The sequence below is a fragment of the Pristiophorus japonicus genome, chromosome 16 (assembly GCF_044704955.1).
Source record: "Pristiophorus japonicus isolate sPriJap1 chromosome 16, sPriJap1.hap1, whole genome shotgun sequence".
Taxonomy (NCBI): Eukaryota; Metazoa; Chordata; class Chondrichthyes; family Pristiophoridae; genus Pristiophorus; species Pristiophorus japonicus.
In genome coordinates this window covers 94,223,144-94,242,879 of record NC_091992.1, presented here as the reverse complement: position 1 = coordinate 94,242,879, position 19,736 = coordinate 94,223,144, and the positions used below count along the sequence as shown (strand labels likewise).

The 19,736-nt window shown below is 47.0% G+C and overlaps 1 protein-coding gene across 3 annotated transcripts in view; it reads left to right on the top strand.

Moving 5' to 3' along the window:
- Positions 1-19,736, top strand: part of b3gntl1 (UDP-GlcNAc:betaGal beta-1,3-N-acetylglucosaminyltransferase-like 1) — a 388,088-nt gene that overhangs the window by 347,459 nt on the left and 20,893 nt on the right. For 2 of the 3 annotated variants that reach the window (XM_070858173.1, XM_070858175.1), the window contains 2 exons: positions 1,219-1,287; positions 5,043-5,117. In XM_070858173.1, the coding sequence (XP_070714274.1) occupies positions 1,219-1,287; positions 5,043-5,117 (144 nt within the window). The remainder of the gene's footprint in view (positions 1-1,218; positions 1,288-5,042; positions 5,118-19,736) is intronic. The other variant, XM_070858174.1, reaches the window with a different exon arrangement.

The following is a 19,736-nucleotide window of genomic DNA, read 5'->3' as shown; positions in this document are numbered from 1 at the left end:
TGCTGGCCCGCGCTGTGCCACTCCCAGGCCTCGACCTTGCCGCTGCTCCAGGCCTCTGCTTCCGACTTCCGTTCCTCTCCAGTCCCACCCTCTCCTCCTCTCCTCTCCGCTCCTCTCCTCTCCCATCCCGACTTCCGCTCCCGACTCCCGCTCCTCACCTCCGTTCCGAGCTCTGGTCCCGACCTCCGCTCTCGACCTCTGCTCCCAACCTTCAGTCCCGACCTCCGCTCCTCACCTCCACTCTTCACCCTTGCTCCCGACTTCCGTTCCGACCTCTGATCCCGACATCCGCTCCGATGTCCGGTCTCGACCCCCGCTCCTCACCCCTGCTCCCAACCCCATCTCCCAATCTCCGGTCCCGACCTCCGCTCCTTACCTCCATTCTTCACCCCTTCTCCCGACTTCCGTTCCGACCTCTGATCCCGAACTCTGTTCCGACGTCCGGTCCCAACCCCTGCTCCTCACCCGCGCTCTCAACCTCCGTTCCCGACCTCCACTCCCAACCTCCGCTCCCGACTTCCGCTCCCAATCTCCGCTCCCCACCTCCGCTCCTCACCTCCACTCCTCACCCCTGAACCCGACCCCGCTCCCAACCTCCACTCCCAACCTCCGGTTCCGACCTCCGCTCCCAACCTCTGCTCCTCACCTCCACTCCTCACCTCTGCTTCCGACCCCGCTCCCGACCTCCACTCCCAACCTCCGGATCCGACCTCCGCTCCCAATATCCGCTCCTCACCTCCGCTCCTCACCTCCACTCCTCACCCCTGCTCCCGACCTCCGTTCCGACCTCTGGTCCCGACCTCCGTTCCGACCTCCGGTCCCAATCTCCGCACTTCTCCAGACCCGACCTCCGCTCCTGACCTCCGGTCCTCCCGCTCCTGGGTCCCAACCCCTCCACTGGACTCGACCTCGCTCCAAGACACGCCACGAATCAGCTTCCTGGATTCCGGTGACGTTGATTTTGTCGCCCTCTCGGGACGGCTGGCACTTCTCCCTGCGATGGTGTTTCCTCGCAGATCGGGTGGGTATCGAGCTCACTGAATACTCAAGGAATTCGGGAATTCACGTCCTTCAGATTTGTAGATGGAAAAGGGTTGAATAATTTTAAAACTGTTACCAAAGATTGTCCACAACCCTCTCCCCATATCCCATTTTGAGATTTCTCGGTAACGATGCTAATATGTAGCTAGTGCTAACCATGGTTTCTGCCTTTTACAGATTGTGTCGTTTTGTGATGTGGATCAAAGTAAGATAGCGAAGGGCTTCTACATGTATCAAGAGTCAAAGGTTGGAATCGCTCTTTGTAAATACTGTTTTATTACTCTCTAAGGTTTGACAGAAGCACCTGCACAACAGCCCCAACCTCACCACCCAACCCCCCCTCACCCCTCCCCACCCTTCCCCTCACCCCCCACCCCTCCTCACCCCACCCATCCCCACCCCTCCCCTCCCCTCCCCAGCCCACCCCACTTCTCCCCTCCCCATCCCACCTCTCCCCTCCCCACCCCCATCCTCCTCTCCCCACCCCCATCCCTCCCCACCCCACTCCTCCCCCTCCGCACCCCCATCCTCCCCCACCCCCACCCCTCCGCACTCCCTCCCCACCCCTCCCCTCCCCAGCCCACCCCACCTCTCCCCTCCCCACCCCCATCCTCCTCTCCCCATCCCCATCCCTCCCCACCCCACTCCTCCCCCACCCACCCCTCCGCACCCCATCCTCCCCCACCCACCCCTTCGCACCCCCACCCCTCCACACCCCCACCCCTCCACACCCCCTCCCTTCCCCACCCCAACATTCCCCTCCCCACCCCTCCCCACATGTTTCTGTAATTCTATATAACTTTTAAAGAGCTGGATTTCCAGGGACATACAGAATGATAGGATGTAGGTTTATCCCATGATTTCCCCATAAACCGAGTTCCTAATCCCAGTATCAGGCAGTATCACAAGCAGCACTTCATCTCTTCCTCAACTTTGTTCCCTATAATCTGCTGATATTCATGACTCACATGCTGTATGAAGAAACAAATACTGGCATGAAAAGTCAACACACTGTTTACTGGAAGAAAATATACTGCACGATAGTGTGTATGACATTGCCCTCCAATCTACAACAAATTATTTCCCAATGAGCCTGTGATTATGTTGGCCTTGCCAGTGATGCCCACATCCCAGAATGAATAAAAAAAAGGGGTATAGTCATCTTTCGTGAGTCCCTTTTGGTACTGGACTGAGATATTAGAGTGCTCCTGAAATGGTAAGATGTGGAATTTTCATTTTTTTAATCTCAATTTTAGCCTAAAATCCCATATGCTTTCTCTCATATTGTCAACACCTTCTATTCTGAACCCCCCCAGTTCGATTACAGCTTTTTAATGAATACCCAAGTGTCCATTATTACTTAATCCTGGGTAACTGGGGAATCGAATTAGATGCTTCACTTAGTACTTAGTCAAGAGGGGTTATAAAACAATACAGATTAATGATGGGCAGGTAATGGTGTAATTGAAACTTAACTAAACTGATAGCTCACAGTAATATCATTGCACAGATTGGTCAGAATTACTGGCTCCTGCAGGTTTAACCCTTTGAGCACCTGAATCCCTTCGTGACTTCGGGTATACTTACAAGTTCAGTGCCTGTGCAATGGGGCTTCAGCTTTACATCGATGTTAGTCTTCTGCAGCATAACTCTGGTATTTAGGCCTGAACAAACACCACAAGCAGTGGAATGATATGCCCTCCGCCAGGGTGTCTCACTTCACACCACTCCAGTGTCCTTGACTCCAGACTCAGACTGCATTTACACTATAACTGCAGTATCGTTGCAAATTGCATGCCGACACTGCAGTTGCAGCATAAGTGCATCCCTACACATTTTGTGGCCTAGTGCCTTTAGAGCTAGACTTTCCATGACAAGAACCCCGGTTAAAATCCCTGCCTCAACTGACATTCAAATGAACTTCCTGGATGGCTGAGCTTCTCTGGGTACACAGACAGGACACACGATAAAGTGCTTCCTGATGACAGAATATTCCATGTAAATGCTAATTGAATCTTTTCCAATCCACATCTGTAAGGGACACAACTAGTACATGGCACCAACTTGTATGCAGAAAATGCCTTGGATCATGACTGTAGATATATTTAACTCCATTACAATGATCATAGGTTTTACTTACAGGCAACATGCAGGTATATTGTAATGATTTGATAGTCCTGCTTCACACATCCTCTTTTGTTCTGGCCAGTGGGCTTATCAACTGTTTCCACAAGCAATTTTCTTTTTAGTCATACAGAATGCATCTTCACAATAGTGATTTTTTTAGTGTAAATAAAGTTTTAATGTCAATTTTTTTTTCAAAATAAATTATTGTGCCATTATGATAATCTGCCGAGTGTCCCTGGTGTAAGATGTGAGCTATAGTAACCTCAAGATATGGTTAGTGATGGGCTTAAAACTCCTGAACATTTCATAGAACCATAGAATAGTACACCACAGAGGAAGGCCATTCAACCCATCAAGCCTGCACTGGCTCTTTTGAAGAGCAATCCAGTTAGTCCCAAGTGTGGTCAGTGCTTCAATGCTGGGGATGTTAGCCTGGACGAGGACACTGATATTGGTGCGCTTGTCCTCCCAGGGGATTTGCAGAATCTTGCGGAGATATTGTTGGTGATATATCTCCAGCAGGAGGGCGCTGAGCACTTCGAGTCTCAACGCCAAGAGTGTGAAGAGATCAAGCACAGGCAGCGGAAGGAGCGTGCGGCAAACCAGTCCCACCCACCCCTTCCCTCAACGACTATCTGTCCCACCTGTGACAGAGTCTGTGGCTCTCGTATTGGACTGTTCTTCCACCAAAGAACTCACTTCAGGAGTGGAAGCAAGTCTTCCTCGATTCCTCGATGACTCCCCCGCTCTTTCCCCATATCCCTGCAATTTTCTTTCCTTCACGTATTTATCCAATTCCCTTTTGAAGGCTACTATTGAATCTGTATCCATCGCCCTATCAGACAGTGGATTCCAAATCCTAACCACTTGTTGCGTAAAAAGTTTTTCCTCATGCCTCCTGTGGTCAATCACCTAAAACCTCTTGTTAGCGACCCTTCAGCCACTGGAAACAGTATCTCGTTATTTACTTAGTGATCTTTCATGATTTTGAACACCTCTATCAAATCTCCTCTCAACCTTCTCTGCTCCGAGGATATCAACCCAGTCTATCTACCCTCATCATTCCAGTAAATATTCCTGCATTACCAAATAATAGTTATCCCTACAGGGGCAGTGCTCCTGCTTCGTGAAGAAACATGACAGGTTTGTACACAATTAAATTGAGGAACCAAAAATGTAGGCACACTTCATAACCAATCAGATTATCTGGTCATTATCACATTGCTGTTTGTGGGAGCTTGCTGTGCGCAAATTGGCTGCCACGCTTCCTACATCACAACAGTGACTACACTTCAAAAAGTACTTCATTGGCTGTAAAGCGTTTTGGGACATCTGGTGGTCGTGAAAGGCGCTATATAAATGCATATCTTTCTATTTTTAAAGAGGAAGTATATTCTACTGAATGTTATAATGGCAGGTAGCTGTATACAGGCAGAGAACGGGCATCTGTCGACATCCCCTCAAACGGTGTGTGACACTGGCAGACTAGCAAGGGAATAAGAATGGGATGGGGGGGGGTGGGATTTATGGTGTGCCATTCGCTCAAGACCAACATTATTACATTTTTTATAACCTCCAAGATTTAATCAATGTCAGAAGTTAAATTGAATTCTCCAAACGCACACACACATACAGTAAATGAGAATCCTCAGGCTTTTGCATGCTTTCAATTTCTCCTAGAAAACAACAACTTGCATTTGTATAGCACCTTTAATGCATTAGAACATCCCGAGGCACGTTATACAAGAAACGTTCCGTGTCTCTTTGTATAATGGATGGTTCACCAGTCTGAGCATGACCGGGTTCCTCAGTAGCTCGACACTCTGCTGGAGTAATCCCCATAGCATGCTGACAAGTGCTCTTGTTTCTTCCAGGACAAGCCAAAGCCCCAAATTCCCATTTGCCATTTTACAGAAGCCAAGCCCCCTTTCATCATCTGTGTGAAACTGGTGAGTGATAACTACTTGTTCTCATAGTTATAACGTGCACAATGGAGCAACCATAAGATCAACCCGACGGTAACAAAGGCAAGATGGTGCTGTGGTGGGTTTTGAAGATGGTTCTTTCACTTCTCAGAATTGAGTTTAAATCCAGTGTCAACTGAGAGAATGAAACTCTCTTTTGGCTCTTAAGAGTTCTAAATGAAATAAGCTATTTCAATCAAGGTCTTAATGAGTGTAATTCCCCAGTGTAAAACAACTGGAAACACCAGCACTAAGTTGACAGCCTGATTCAGAGAGCCTTTCGGAATGCCTGGTGTGGGAATTGGATCATTTGCACCGGTGGAGTTGTGAAGTTGAGGTTAATGCACATTGGCCTCAAAATTAGGCTGCGTGAAGATTAGCATTGGAATAGAATAAAGAAAGTTCGACTCTCCATTTAACCTGTGTGGTACCTGACATTGAGTGCTTAATGCTGAAGGTGCATGCCAAAACTGGAAAAGTATTGCATTCTTGGAATATGGCTTGACGATCACCTTGATTGCAAATATTGTAAACAGTTTAGCATTTGATCCTGCTAGAGTTGGGCCTTTAGCTGATTTGAACTAGACACCATTTTGAATAGTTGTGCACTCCCCGTTCGCTCCCTGATACCAAGTACACACAGCAGCCCATCACCCAGCCCAGCACTGAGACCGCCTGCTCTCACTAACCACAGACTCAGCTCCTGATCTGGCTCTGGGCTCTCTCCCTGCACTCTCCTCAGGCCAAAGACCATTTGCAGCCTTCCCCTGAGCCCACCTATTACCCTCACTCAGCTCAGCGCTCAGCTCAGGCCTAGAATTGGACTCTGACACTTCTCCGTACACTGATCACAACGATGGGCAGAGCAGACGGGAATTTCTTTGTTGGTGACTCGACAGCAACGTTGGATTTTTATTTCAATTATTTAATAAATCCTGGCTTATTTTCTCCATGAATAACATAGGCAATAAACATATATGTATACATTTACAATATCTATGCAGCTCCTTGAAAGGAGAACAACATATGGTCGCAATGTAGTGCTAAGTTATTCTTTTGCAGAGTATTTTCATATGTGCATTGTTTCTTTTCTTGTATTTCTTATCTTTGTGGGAGCTAATACTGGACTGGTAACCCAGAGGCTGGACCAATAATCCAGAGAACATGACTTCAAATCTCACCATGGCAGAATTTGAGTTCAGTTTTTTAAAAACTCTGAAAATAACAAATAATAAAGTTGGTATCAGTTAGAGTGACCATGAAGCAATTGGATTGTCATAAAAACCCAACTGGTTCACTAATGTCCTTTAAGGAAGGAGCTTAGTATCACTCCAGCAGGGAGCTTGTTGAGCATGAGATGGAACATTGCAGCGAGGAAGATCGAGAAGAGGGTTGGCGTGAGGACACAGCCCTGCTTGACCCCGGTCCGGATGTGGATTGGGTCTGTGGTGGATCCGTTGGTCTGGATCACGGCCTGCATGTCGTCGCGGAGCAGGCGGAGGATGGCAATAAATGTTTGGGGGCAGCCGAAACAGAGGAGAACGCTCCATAGTCCCTCATGGTTAACAGTGTCAAAGGCCTTTGTGAGGTCAAAAAAGGCCATGTACAAGGATTGGTGCTGTTCCCTGCATTTCTCTTGCAGTTGTCACGCCGTGAAGATCATGTCCGTTGTACCCTGTAGTGGACGGAAGCCGCATTGTGATTCTGGAAAAAAACTCTTCAGCCACAAGGAGAAGACGGTTGAGGAAAGATTCCCAAAGCAAGCGTTCTACTTGGAACTTCTGCACAGCAAGCAATCCCCAGGTGGACAGAGGAAACGTTTCAAGGACACCCTCAAAGCCTCCTTGATAAAGTGCAACATCCTCACCCGACACCTGGAAGTCCCTGGCCAAAGACCGCCCTAAGTGGAGGAAGAGCATTCGGGAGGGCGCTGAGCACCTCGAGTCTCGTCGCCGAGAGCATGCAGAAAACAAGCGCAGGCAACGGAAGGAGCGTGCGGCAAAACAGTCCCACCCACCCTTTCCTTCAACCACTGTCTGTCCCACCTGTGACAGAGACTGTAATTCCCATATTGGACTGTTCAGTCACCTGAGAACTCACTTTTAGACTGGAAGCAAGTCTTCCTCGATTTCGAGGGACTGCCTATGATGATGATGTATCTAACCGCTACAAAGACTGCAGCTTTTCAGGAAGGTGGCTTACAACCACCTTTACAGGGCAACTAGGGATGAGCAATAAATGCTGGCCACATCCTGAGAATGAATTAAAAAAATTAATTCTCTCGGTAATTCCAAAGAATCCCGTGAAATATGACACATAACAATTCGCGTGAAAGCTTGGGATTTGGCTGTGTTGTTTTGCTTTTTCTTGAAGCTTCACTTTATCGTTTATACGCACTGATAGTATTTATTTTATTCATAAAAGAGTTCGTCCTATTCTCACACCACGTTTTGCAAAGATAATCTATCCAAATCAAGCTGTCTGTTTGGCAAGAGCAGGAGATGTCTGTGCCAGTGAGTAATAAGTACAGCACTGACTTCCATGCTATTTTCCCTAACGTTGGATGCGCTTATTGATGTCCCACTGATATAGTGTGTGGTGTGAACCAGACATTAAATATGCAAGCGTCTGCCTGCACTTTCTCCCAATGCCAAGTTCTGAATATCACCCAGGAAGATGCAGCAGGGACTCGATGGGCTTCAGCCGCAAAAGAAGGGAATTTTAATGGAGAGGCTGACCTAATAGGTTAGCTGCTTCGCTGCCCCATTGGGGAATGATTATAACATTTTGAGGGGAAGCAATTGGCCACCCTTGCGCACATTTTTGCGGCAATATTTTGCCTTTTTTGCCAGTAAAAGGTACTCACCTAAATTGGCCAAAGTTAACGAATGGTGGTTTTGAAATATCTTCGAAAAGCAGATCGACGAAGTGCAACAGCAAAAGAAAAACGCACCGCCTAAAATTGGCCGTTCAGCGAATCCGTACTCAGGGTGATGGCATGGCACCAAGCTTATGGTCTATAGGGCAGTAGTGATACCCGCCCTCCTATATGGCTCAAAGACGTGGACTGTATACGGCAGACACCTCAAAGAGAAATACCACCAGCGCTGTCTCCGCAAGATCCTGCAAATCCCCTGGGAGGATAGACGCACCAACGTCAGTGTTCTCGATCAGGCCAACATCCCCAACATCAAAGCACTGACCACACTCGACCAGCTCCATTGGGCGGGCCACATCGTTCGCATGCCCGACACGAGACTCCCAAAGCAAATGCTCTACTCGGAACTCCTACACGGCAAGCAAGTCGCAGGTGGGCAGAGGAAACGTTTCAAGGACACCCTCAAAGCCTCCTTGATAAAGTGCAACATCCCCACCCGGCACCTGGGAATCCCTGGCCCAGGACCATCCAAAGTAGAGGAAGAGCATCCGGGAGGGCGCTGAGCACCTCGAGTCTCGTCGCCAAGAGCATGCAGAAACCAAGCGCAGACAGCAGAAGGAGCGTGCGGCAAACCAGGCTCCCCGCCCCCCCTTTCCTTCAACTACTGTCGGCTCCACCTGTGACAGAGACTGTAGGTCCCACATTGGACTGTGCAGTCACCTGAAAACTCACTTTTAGAGTGGAAGCAAGTCTTCCTCGATTTCGAGGGCCTATGATGATGATGATGATGATGATGACTTAGGGTCAAAACAAAACGCCTGAGAAAAGCCTGCGTTGAACCCCCAGAAACAGCGATAGGTATGAAGATCTACAAAAAAGGTAAGTTGAAGTTTTTATTTTTTAATTCTTTTTCAGCGATTCATTAGTTAAGTGTATAGTGAATGTTTTCTGATTTTTTATTTTTTTATTTTTGCAATTTCTTTTGTGTGCTTTCTCCCCTTCCAGGGCCTGTATTTTTGACGGTGATAGGCCTCGGGCTAAAGTTGGCGAGGACCGCAGTTTCCATCGCAAATCCTCATGTAACACCGATTTTTACCATCGGGAGCATTTTTTAACCAATTTTACCCCCTTCAAAAATGGCAGTGTTTTTAGTGTTATTTTTTCTGTAAAATAACGGGAAAAAACGATATCGCCAAAAATTGAATTTCTAGCCCTTAGGGTTTTTACACGAGATATTCTCTCCGGTCCAGTCACTCAGTAAGCGGACTGCGCATCCCCTACAACTATTTTAGTTGTGCACTTTAAACAAATGCTTCCTGCAAGGGGGGTCACACTCCAAAATACATTTTTTTCCAGTGCCCCTTTTTTTTGGGGGGGGGGGCGTTTAGGGCACTAAAAACAGAAATTATACAAGTGCCCCCTGGCTAAAAGATTGGGGGGGAGGGCACTAAAACCGGTAAATTAAACAAATTAAACTTTAAACTTAAATAATCAAATTAAAATTTGGTTGCCGGGGGTGATGATGCACTCCAGTCCCTCTGGCGCCCACCTCTAGCGGAAGGCCGCGAGCGTACCGGTGGGCATCGCGTGCTCCATCTTCAGGGTCACCCTGGCTCGGATGTAACCGCGGAAGAGAGGCGGGCAGTCGGGCTGAACGACCCCCTCGACCGCTCGCTGCCTGGACCGGCTGATGGCACCCTTGGCCGTGTCCAGGAGCACGCACCCCCCTACAATCTGGAAAAGGTGGGACACGTGCAGTTAATGACAGTGAACTCAGCGATCCAGACATGTTTCTCCTTACCTGCTGTTCCCTCAGCCTGCTGTTGTGGTCCTCAGCACCTAACATTACGGAAGTATGGCAAAGTAAGGAAACAGTTCAAACAGTGCAGGTTGCAATGACACAGATTGGAAAGTGGACATCGGGTCAGCACATCATCAGTCCTGGCCGTGATGCCAGATGTCCACCACTCACAGTCAAATGGTGTGCTGATACTTAGGCCTCGATATTAATCTGAAGGCGCAAGGGAGAGGGAAGAGACTGGAGGAGGACCACCACAAATGGACCAACTCACCGATGCCAAGTTAAACACAACTTAAAATTACCTCATTAAAGTCTCCTGAGGACGGTAATTCCGCCAATAAGCACCCACCCGATTCCAATTAGGAAATCCTCGACTTTGGCAAGCAGGTTTCTCCCCAGCATCCAAACACGCCTCCGTTAAACCCGGCAATTGGGTGCACTGAAGCCAGGTCATACGCCACTCTAAACATCACAATGTTTTATCCCCCACCCGTTTTTAACCCACCCGTTCTCGGGGTTTAAAACTCCTCCCTTACTCTTAGCATTCCATGTGAAAAATGTCAAGTTTGAGTGTGATCCAGCAACGAAGCTGCCATACTGCAGCCCAACAGGAGCCTGCTCCTACAGGAATGTAGGGGCGATGATTGTGCATGAGGGAGGGGGATTTAAGAATGAATATGTTACCAACTTTTGACTGTGCTAAGCGGTCGAGATTCGGTACCGCCGTTTTTGAGGTGGTGTCACCGCCTGAGTGCTGATTTTACCACCGGGCGTTAGGTGCAGGCTCCCACTGCCAAATTCAGCTTTTACGCCCAAAGATGAGCAAGCAGCGCTAAAAAAGTGGTTCATCCTCGGGCGGGAGCTCAGGAGGCCGACGGAATTTCGCATCAGGAGGCTGTCGCCATGCTAGCTGGAAAACAGGAAGAAAAGGGAAGAAAGAAAAAACCCTCAAACTTCTCCGACTCTCACACAAACTTCCCCACCGTTGGAACTAATGAAAAAATGAAGAAATAAATAAAGAAAAAAACTTACCTTGCTCTCTGGCCGATTCCGCCCGAGTTCTGCTGTTTACTCACCACTTTTTCCAGGCTGTAAGTACGCCCGCCGGGAAGGCCGACGTTCAAACTAAATATCGCGATAGAGGCGCCAAGAAGGCGTTGGACGCTGGATGGCGTCACCACGCGGGTGGTGTTAGCTGACGCATCGTTAGCTCTTGGCGCCTCTGCCAAAGAGTTGACTGAATTTCTGCGCAGACGTGGACACCACTAACCGTCGACGGTAGGCCTTTGCCGCCCATTAGCCGCCTCCCACGTGCGGTAACGGATGGCGGTATAAACTGAATGTTGACACCTAAAAACCTCACTTTCATCCCCTGTACAATTGTCCTCCTCTCTCCAATCTAGAAGAGAATGTGAAGGCAGTTTTGTGTTGAGGACGCATGCTGACTAAGAATAAAGCTAGAATTTTAACTCATCTCCAAATAGAATCTGCGTGGGCTAAATTTGAACCCAAATTCCAGAGGTTAGAGCCACAGTCTTCTAAACTACTAAACCATTTAGCCGCCCATTAGCAACCTGCCTCTATTCTAGCCTTCAGTGCATTTAAATCAAAATATTTTTTTAAATTTTAACGGCCAGCTATTTTCTGGTTTCAAGTCCAGTACTAAAAGGCTACATGCCACTTTTCTTCATTATTCTGACTGCTATCTTTAGAAAGTGTGTGTCAGAAATTTCATTACCTGTGCCAATGAGGGGGTAAAATAAAAACCTGAGTGTAGAATTTCCTCGAGAATTTGTTGTGCTCATTATCTTGTTAAGCAAGGGTACATTTTAGTGAAAATGTGGGACTCTGTCTATTTAGGAAGAGAGATGGGAGACGACATTCTGAATCAAGTTAACAGTGCACGATCTGAGACTACGAGGGGCACAGCATAAGGTGTTTTTCTTCAACTCTGTCCTATATGAAGTTTCCAATATTGCAGCTCCAGTTCCCAATGGGGCACTCGTTGTCAACATCTGATAGAAAATAATCGTAACTATTTTAGTAATAGGAACATTGAGAATGCTACATAATTACTCTGGTTTCTGTTCTCGGCTTCATGCCAATGGCTGACAATATTCTCCCCTGTGGTTGAAGTGCCACTCGAGGACAGAGGCGTGTAGCCACCTGCCACGAAAGTTCACAAAGCGAGAGCAACACAACCACAAAAAAAATCTCAACAGTGGCTGGCATTATTATAACAGAGAGCCACAGCATGTACTGAAAAAGTAATATCTCACCGCAGCCAGCCCCGGGGCATGTGAGTCTGGACAAAGCTCACTCATCACCCTACCATTAATACTGAGCCTTATTTTCAGTTTTTGTTTAACCAATTCACTATCAATATGATAAAAGTTTTAACTTACCAGAGACTTCTTCTGGCCAATGTGGTTACCGTAAAGTGCATTTTAGTCTAAAATTTAATTCTGGTAACTTATTGAATTCACAATATGCATTTTTTTTGTCTTATAACACTCTTGTGAAGCGCCTTTACTACGTTAAAGGCACTAAATAAATACAACTTGTGCACAGATAGTTTGGTAGAAACATTAGTGCAAGCTATTGCGATTTGGCAGTTCTTGTTTCAGGTACAATGGACATTGCTCACTAGGTGCCGACCAGGTACTTAAAGTGCAATTAATCCATTGCCTTTCCTGGCGCTTGCCACGATGCAGCTGCAGCGGTTTTAGTGCCAGCTCGTGTTTCTACAGGTGGCCCAAGCGGCTCCACAGATACTAACAACGCCGAGCGTATCTCACTGTCTGATTGCTCCGTTCCCTCTTGGTATCTTGATTCGTTTCGACTCGATAACAGAGTCAGTTGTTTAGCTGTTCTGTTTCATTTCAAGGGACGCGATCTTTTTTTTTAAAGCATCTGACAAGCCTTTTTTTGGAAAAGGGAAGAGCTGTGGGTTATTGTTGTTACAAAGCTATCCCATGTAAGAGGTGTGATATGGTTTGTTCCAATTTATGTTATGTTTTGCTGAATTAGCAATCCTAAAAAAACATTGCCTAACACTTTTTCACAAAGTCAACCCATTTTAAATTCTGCAGCGATCCATAATAACTACTTTCAAAATAATTGCAGGTGGAGGGGACCTACTCCCCACTTACCTAATGTTTACTTGGAAATTATCTGGGGAAATAGGTACACTTCTGATTCATTTTATTTGTGTTTTGCCTCCAAGCATATTTTTTCCCTGATTAAGGTTTTTGCAGGTTTTCTCACTTGATTTATGAGGGTGTAAAATTCCCAGGATCAGGCACAGAACTGTATCACTATTACATTACTTGTCATTAGCTCAGACCGCCTATTTCCACCTCCGTAACATCGCCCGTCTCCGCCCCTGCCTCAGCTCATCTGCTGCTGAAACCCTGATCCATGCCTTTGTTACCTCTAGACTTGACTACTCCATCGCACTCCTGGCTAGCCTCCCACATTCTTCCCTACATAAACTTGAGGTCATCCAAAACTCAGCAGCCCGTGCCCTAACTCACATCAATTCCCGTTCACCCATCACCCCTGTGCTTGCTGACCTACATTGGCTCCCAGTTAAGATTTCAAAATTCTCATCCTTGTTTACAAATCCCTCCATGGCCTCGTTCCTCCCTATCTCTGTAATCTCCTTCAGCCCCACAAACCACCCCCCCCCCCCACCCCACCCCGAGATGTCTGCATTCCTCTAATTCTGGCTCTTGAGCATCCCTGATTATAATTACTGAACCATTGGCGGCCGTGCCTTCAGCTGCCTGGGCCCTAAGCTCTGGAACTCCCTGCCTAAACCTCTCTGCCTCTCTATCTCTCTTTCCTCCTTTAAGACACTCCTTAAAACCTGCCTTTTTGACCAAACTTTTGGTCATCTGCCGTAATTACTTCTCGGTCAAATTTATTTGTTTTGTCTTCATCATAGGCAGTCCCTCGGCTCGAGGAAGACTTGCTTCCACTCTAAAAATGAGTCCTTAAGTGGATGAACAGTCCAATACGAGAACCACAGTCCTTGTCACAGGTGGGATAGATAGTCGTTGAGGGAAAGAGTGGGTGGGACTGGTTTGCCGCACACTCCTTCCACTGCCTGCGCTTAGTTTCTGCATGCTCTCGGCGATGAGATTCAAGGTGCTCAGAAGTCTTATAACACTCCTGTGAAGCGCCTTGGGACATTTTATTACATTAAAGGCGCTATATAAATACAAGCTGTTGTCAATGTACAAATCACTGAAGATTACGTTCTTTAATGAGGGATTTTTACCAGACCTTGACACATTTTCAAGGTAGTTTGGAACAACAGATATTTCACGATGGAATAAGCTTCAACATTGTCCAGAAATCCACCATTCACACATTACTTTATTAAAATAAGGTACTGCCTGTTTCACCACTTCCCAGACAGATGTGCAGATTGGAGGCAATGATTCTCTCCACAGTGAAGTTGTGTTTTAACGGTTGAAGATAAGCATAAGCAAGATGGAACTTGTTCTGGCAGAAGGCTACAAGTGATTGAGTGCTTCATAGTTTTGCAGTAAGTATTGCATATTACCGCAGACACATAGTAAAAGCTGACAATGTGGCTACCCTACATTGGCTCCCGATACGGCAACACCTCTATTTAAAAATTCTCATTCTTGTGTTCAAAACCCTCTGTGGCCTCGCCCTTACCTCTCTCTGTAACACCCTCCAGCCCTCACCCTCCCCCGCACCCCCCCGAGATCTCTGCGGACCTCCAATTCTGACCTCTTGCGCATCCCCAATTTTTAATGTTTACCATTGTACCTTGAGCTGTCTAAGCTCTGAAATTACCTCCCTAAACCTCTCTGCCTCCTTTAAGTCGCCTCTGTAAAGCTACCTCTTTGACCGAGCTTTTGGCCGTCTACCTAATATCTCTTTATCTGGCTCGGTGTCGAATTTTGTCTTCTATGAAGCGTCTTGGGACGTTTTTACTACGTGCAACAATGCAAGTTGTTGTTGCAATGTAGGGAAGATGCAACTCTTTAATACAACTGAGACTAATATATATACCGTCTCTTCTAACATCAAAACAGCTTGCATTGCTTTTACATACGAGCTTCTTTGCTAGTGGTGATACACTGTAACTAATTCCACTAGAGTAGAGAAGGCTAAGGGACATTTTAAAATTCTGAAGGAGTTTCATAGGGTGAATAAGGAAAGACTATTTCCTATGGTTCCTACAGTATCAGCTGTGGCTCAGTGGGTCGCACACTTACCTCTGAGTCAGAAGGTTGTGGGTTCAATCCAGCATAAAATAATCTAGGCTGACACTCCAGTGTAGTGCTGAGGGAGTGCTGCACTGTTGGAGGATGCCATCTTTCAAATGAGATGTTAAACTGAGGCCCTATCTGCCCCCTCAGGTGAATGTAAAAGATCCCATGGCACTATTTCACAGAAGAGTAGGGGAGTTATCCCCGGTGTCCTGGCCAATATTTATCCTTCAATCAACATAACAAAAACAGGTTATCAGGTCATTATCACATTGCTGCTTGTGGGGGCTTGCTGTGTGCAAATTGGCTGCTGTGTTTCCCACATTGCAACAGTGACTACACTCCAAAAGTACTTCATTGGCTGTAAAGGGCTTTGAGACATCCGCTGGTTGTGAAAGGTGCTATATAAATGCAAGTTTTTCTTTTAGAGTAGAGAAGGCTAAGAGGAGATTTAATATACATTTTAAAATTCTGAAGGATTTTCATAGGATGAATAGGGAAAGACTATTCCTATGGTTTAGGAGTCAGTGGCAAGAGGTCAACTGTTTATAATGGTCACTAAGATAGTGAGGAGTGAAGTTAGGAGAAATCTACATGCACAGAGCTGCTTGAGCACAGAATGCTTTGCCACAAGGAATAGTTGAGGCACAGATTATTGTATATGTAGGCACCTTTGGTAATGACTCCACAAGGCAGGGTATGGTACTTAAACTGTGAAGACTGTAGTCCTTTATTTGCAGCTCCTCGAGTGAGGACACCAAGCTGTGAGCTCTCTTTTATACTTAGTTACCTGCAGTGTGTAGGTAACCCTTAGGTCTCCAGCAGCAGCACCCTCTGATGTACAGGTAAGGTGTGCACAGTGTAAGGTACATTCAGTGTTACAGACATCATATAACAATACAAGCATGCATACATAACACAGACCATTGAATCTTTTAAGAAAAAAGTAGTTAAACCTTATGCACTTACAGCACTAGATATTAATAAAATATATTGGTACTGTGTGCTGCATCTTATTGTGTGTTATACCTTAATTTAACTGCCCTGGGCCCAAAATTCAGCTGGTGCTCCTCCCACCTTTTTGTGGCCATTAGCGCTGACATTTTTTCATGGCTGGGCCACCCCATATTCAGCTCCAAAAGTGAACAAGTGGGTTCCAGCGCTAATTTGTCAGCGATGTGGCTGTCTTAATTTAAGCGTTATCACCACGGAGAAATTCAGCATGCAGTAAATGTTTGGCCAGGGTTTGCAGCAAGGCCCTGAGGGGGGAGGAGTTTGGAAGGATAGCTGGTGTAAGAGATGCAAGGGGAGCCAACAGGTTCACTGATATGGAGCTGGAGACACTGATGGACGGTGTGGAGGACAGAAGAAGAATACTGTTTCCTGACGTGGGGAGACCTGGCAGACCGCCAGTACATAATGCATGGAGGGAGATTGCAGGGGAGGTGTCAGATACCTCCTTATATGTGAGGACGCACCCTCCCAAGAGGGCGCTGGTCAGTCTGCACCCAGCCCTTCCAGGGTGGCGATGGGTTGACACCTCCTAGCTCTGGGGCAACAGGGATCCTCCTCCTCCTCCTCCTCAGGTGGTACTGTTGGCTTGACCTCCAGCGGCTGTCCCCTCATGATGACCAGGTTGTGCAGCATGCAGCAGAACACGACAATGATGGAGATCCATTGAGGAGAGTACTGCAAGGTGTCACCAGAGTGATCCAGGCACCAGAATCTCTGCTTAAGGATGCCTCATAGGCAGCCCCTCGAATCGAGGATGACTTGCTTCCACGTCAAAAAGTTCACAGGTGCTTCAATAAAGGACCTAAAATTCCAGGTCCTGAACTAAATCTTGAAGGGCGGAAGATGCCTGTGCGTGGATTTTTTTAACATGGGATGGCCGTTGCACACTAGCCACCACACGGGCTTGACAGAGATAGATCTTGGTCCAGTGGCAAAGATTAACCAAGATGACCCTGGAGACCTGCTCTGCTACACGGACCTAATGCGCACACATATCGCAGTGTGGGCTGGCCCGTGCTGCCCCTGGGCCCTCGCCTCTTCTGGGCCCCAAACTTGCGCCTCTCCTGGGCCCCGATCACGTCCCTCTATGATCTCTTGCCGCTCCTTTGCCCTGACATCACCGCTCCTGCTGTATCTGCCCACGCTCCAATCTTGGTGGCGTCCCTTTTCACTGCTGTTGCTCTCCTGCTCCAGCACGTGCTGCTCCCCGGAGTAGTACGCCACCACGCCGCTCCTTCCACTCCCAGGCCTGCCCCGATGGTGCTCGCAGGCCGGGGGCCTATGCACTGCTCGATGATGCACCTGGTGGCACAGTGAGCATTATTGTATGCATGCTCTGGCGCTGTCCTGGGGTTCCGCATTGGAGTGAGCAGCCAAGTGGACAGGGGATATCCCTTGTCCCCAAGCAACCAACCGCAATCCTGATTTGGGCCAGTGAAGACGGCGGGCACATTGGTCTGGCACAGAATGAACGAATCATGGCTGCTGCCTGTCTGCACGGTGCTGACAGCGATGCCTTCTCATGCGTGCCACCCTGCGTCTGAGCAGGTGTACCAAGTGTCACCCTCCCAGCACCCCTCCCATCCTCAGGGTGAACCCTGGCAAGCAGGTCTCTGCAGCCCACAGGACTCCACTAAAGAGTCAGACCTGAAAGTTGTACCAAAGTACAAGGGTATGTGCAAACCTCTGAGCAGCACTCAACAGGTTGAATGGAACCAAAATAATTAATAAAACTATATGAAAAGATAAATACATTGGTGATGTAATCTGAAACAAAAACATGAATAATTAATAAAGCTATGAAAAGATAAATACAGTGGATGATAGAATCTGAAATAGAAGCATTAAAATTAATAAACCTATTTCCCTACCAAAGGGCCCCAGCGGTGTCCTGTTCGAGCACCGACTCGAATACCTCGCGGGGGCACTGCTAGGAAAAGACTTACCTTTTTGCAGCTGAAAGTCCCTGTCCTTGCCGCTGTTCAGCGGCCCACACGCTGCAGAGCTTTCCGCTGGAAAGTTACCTTTACAGCGGTTTCACTGCACCGTTTCCAGTGGAAGTGCGCACCGCTCAAAAGCCCCCCGAGCTGAATATGGCTCGGGGAGCGAAAAGTACCCGACTGCGGTGGCCCATCGATTTTTTCAATCGACCGCCCAAACTCCGCGGTAGCCATCCCTTTGGGAACGGTGAATTTCGGGACCTGGATCTTTCCCAAGTTAGTTGTACCCAGTAAAAGATTCACCTGCTCCGGATGCGGATCAATTGTTGGATTTTTCCACAGACATTGTTTAATTGGTGCTCTCCTGTGGGAAGCTCCTTGGGGTGTTTTACTAGATTAAAGATCCTTTAAAGTGTTTTGTTTTTACACACCAAAGCCCTAGATGTAAAGATTATTGTAAGCAGAGTGTGCAGTGCAAATTACCTCAGATTTACAAATTATATAGATCTCCAAGGCAGCTAGTTGTGTTTAATACAGCCAAGGTATTGCATTTACTTAATCCTCAGTTTGAATCATGAAACATAAATAGGATTTCTGGTTTATTCTGAGCACTGCTCAATTATCGCCTCTGCTTCCAAATTTCTTACCATTAATCTTTTAAAGCAGTCAATAAATTCCTGGATACATTATAAAGAGCAACGCACTTGAGTTGTGTTGTGAGGGCTGGAACATATTGGGAGGTCAGATGAGCAATAAAACACAACAAAAATTTAGCGATTTATGAATGTGATTCAGTTTTGAGTTCGGATCAGTGCCTTCAGTTCATTCTCAAGTGTTATATGTATTACAAAAGTGTTTCTAACAAGCTGTCTGGCCAGTTCTACTGCTGTTTTGTAAAGCACTAAGTATCTGTCAATGTTATATTTTTACACTATATATGTGGCCTCTAGATCAGTGGTCTACACTCAATGGTTTGTACTTCCCACAAGCAACCACTATAAGTTTTATTTTGACACATCAAGGCAACCGACCAGATGCAGCAAAGCAGAATGCAGGCCTCATAGTCCCGAGAAAACAAAGCTGCAAAACACTTTCACCACAGTCCATCCTAGTGCATTTACTGTGAACAGACTTCACAACCAACCTGGCACCAATTTCCAACCCCACCCCAACCCTTTGAGCTCCAGCATCAACCTAAAGCTGCGAGGCCCAGAGCAGGGGCAGCACGGGCCAGCACACACTGTGATATGTGTGCGCACTAGGTCAGTGCAGCAGAGCTGGTCTCCAGTCGTCCTGGTTAACCTTTGCCACTGGATAAAGGCCTAGCTCTGTCAAGCCCGTGTGGTGGCTGGTGTGCAACGGTCACCACACGTTGAAAAAATTCACGCACAGGCATCTTCCACCCCTGGAGTTCAGGACTGGAATATCAGGACCTTCACTGAAACATCTGCAAACTCATCCCTTTTGGTGTGGAAGCAAGTCATCCTCATTCGAGGAACCGCCTATGATGAAAGCTGCGAGGCAGTCAGGGGCGTAACACCTAATCTCACAATTGTTGCATTTTGCAGCCAGAACCATAAATGGATCGTCTTTAAATTGCTGATCAATGGTATATATATATGAACTAAAAATGGAGATTATTATAGATTACGGAATATAAGCTAAAACTGGTTCCGATTGTTGTTTTAATAATACCACACGCTAGGAATTACCACTGCC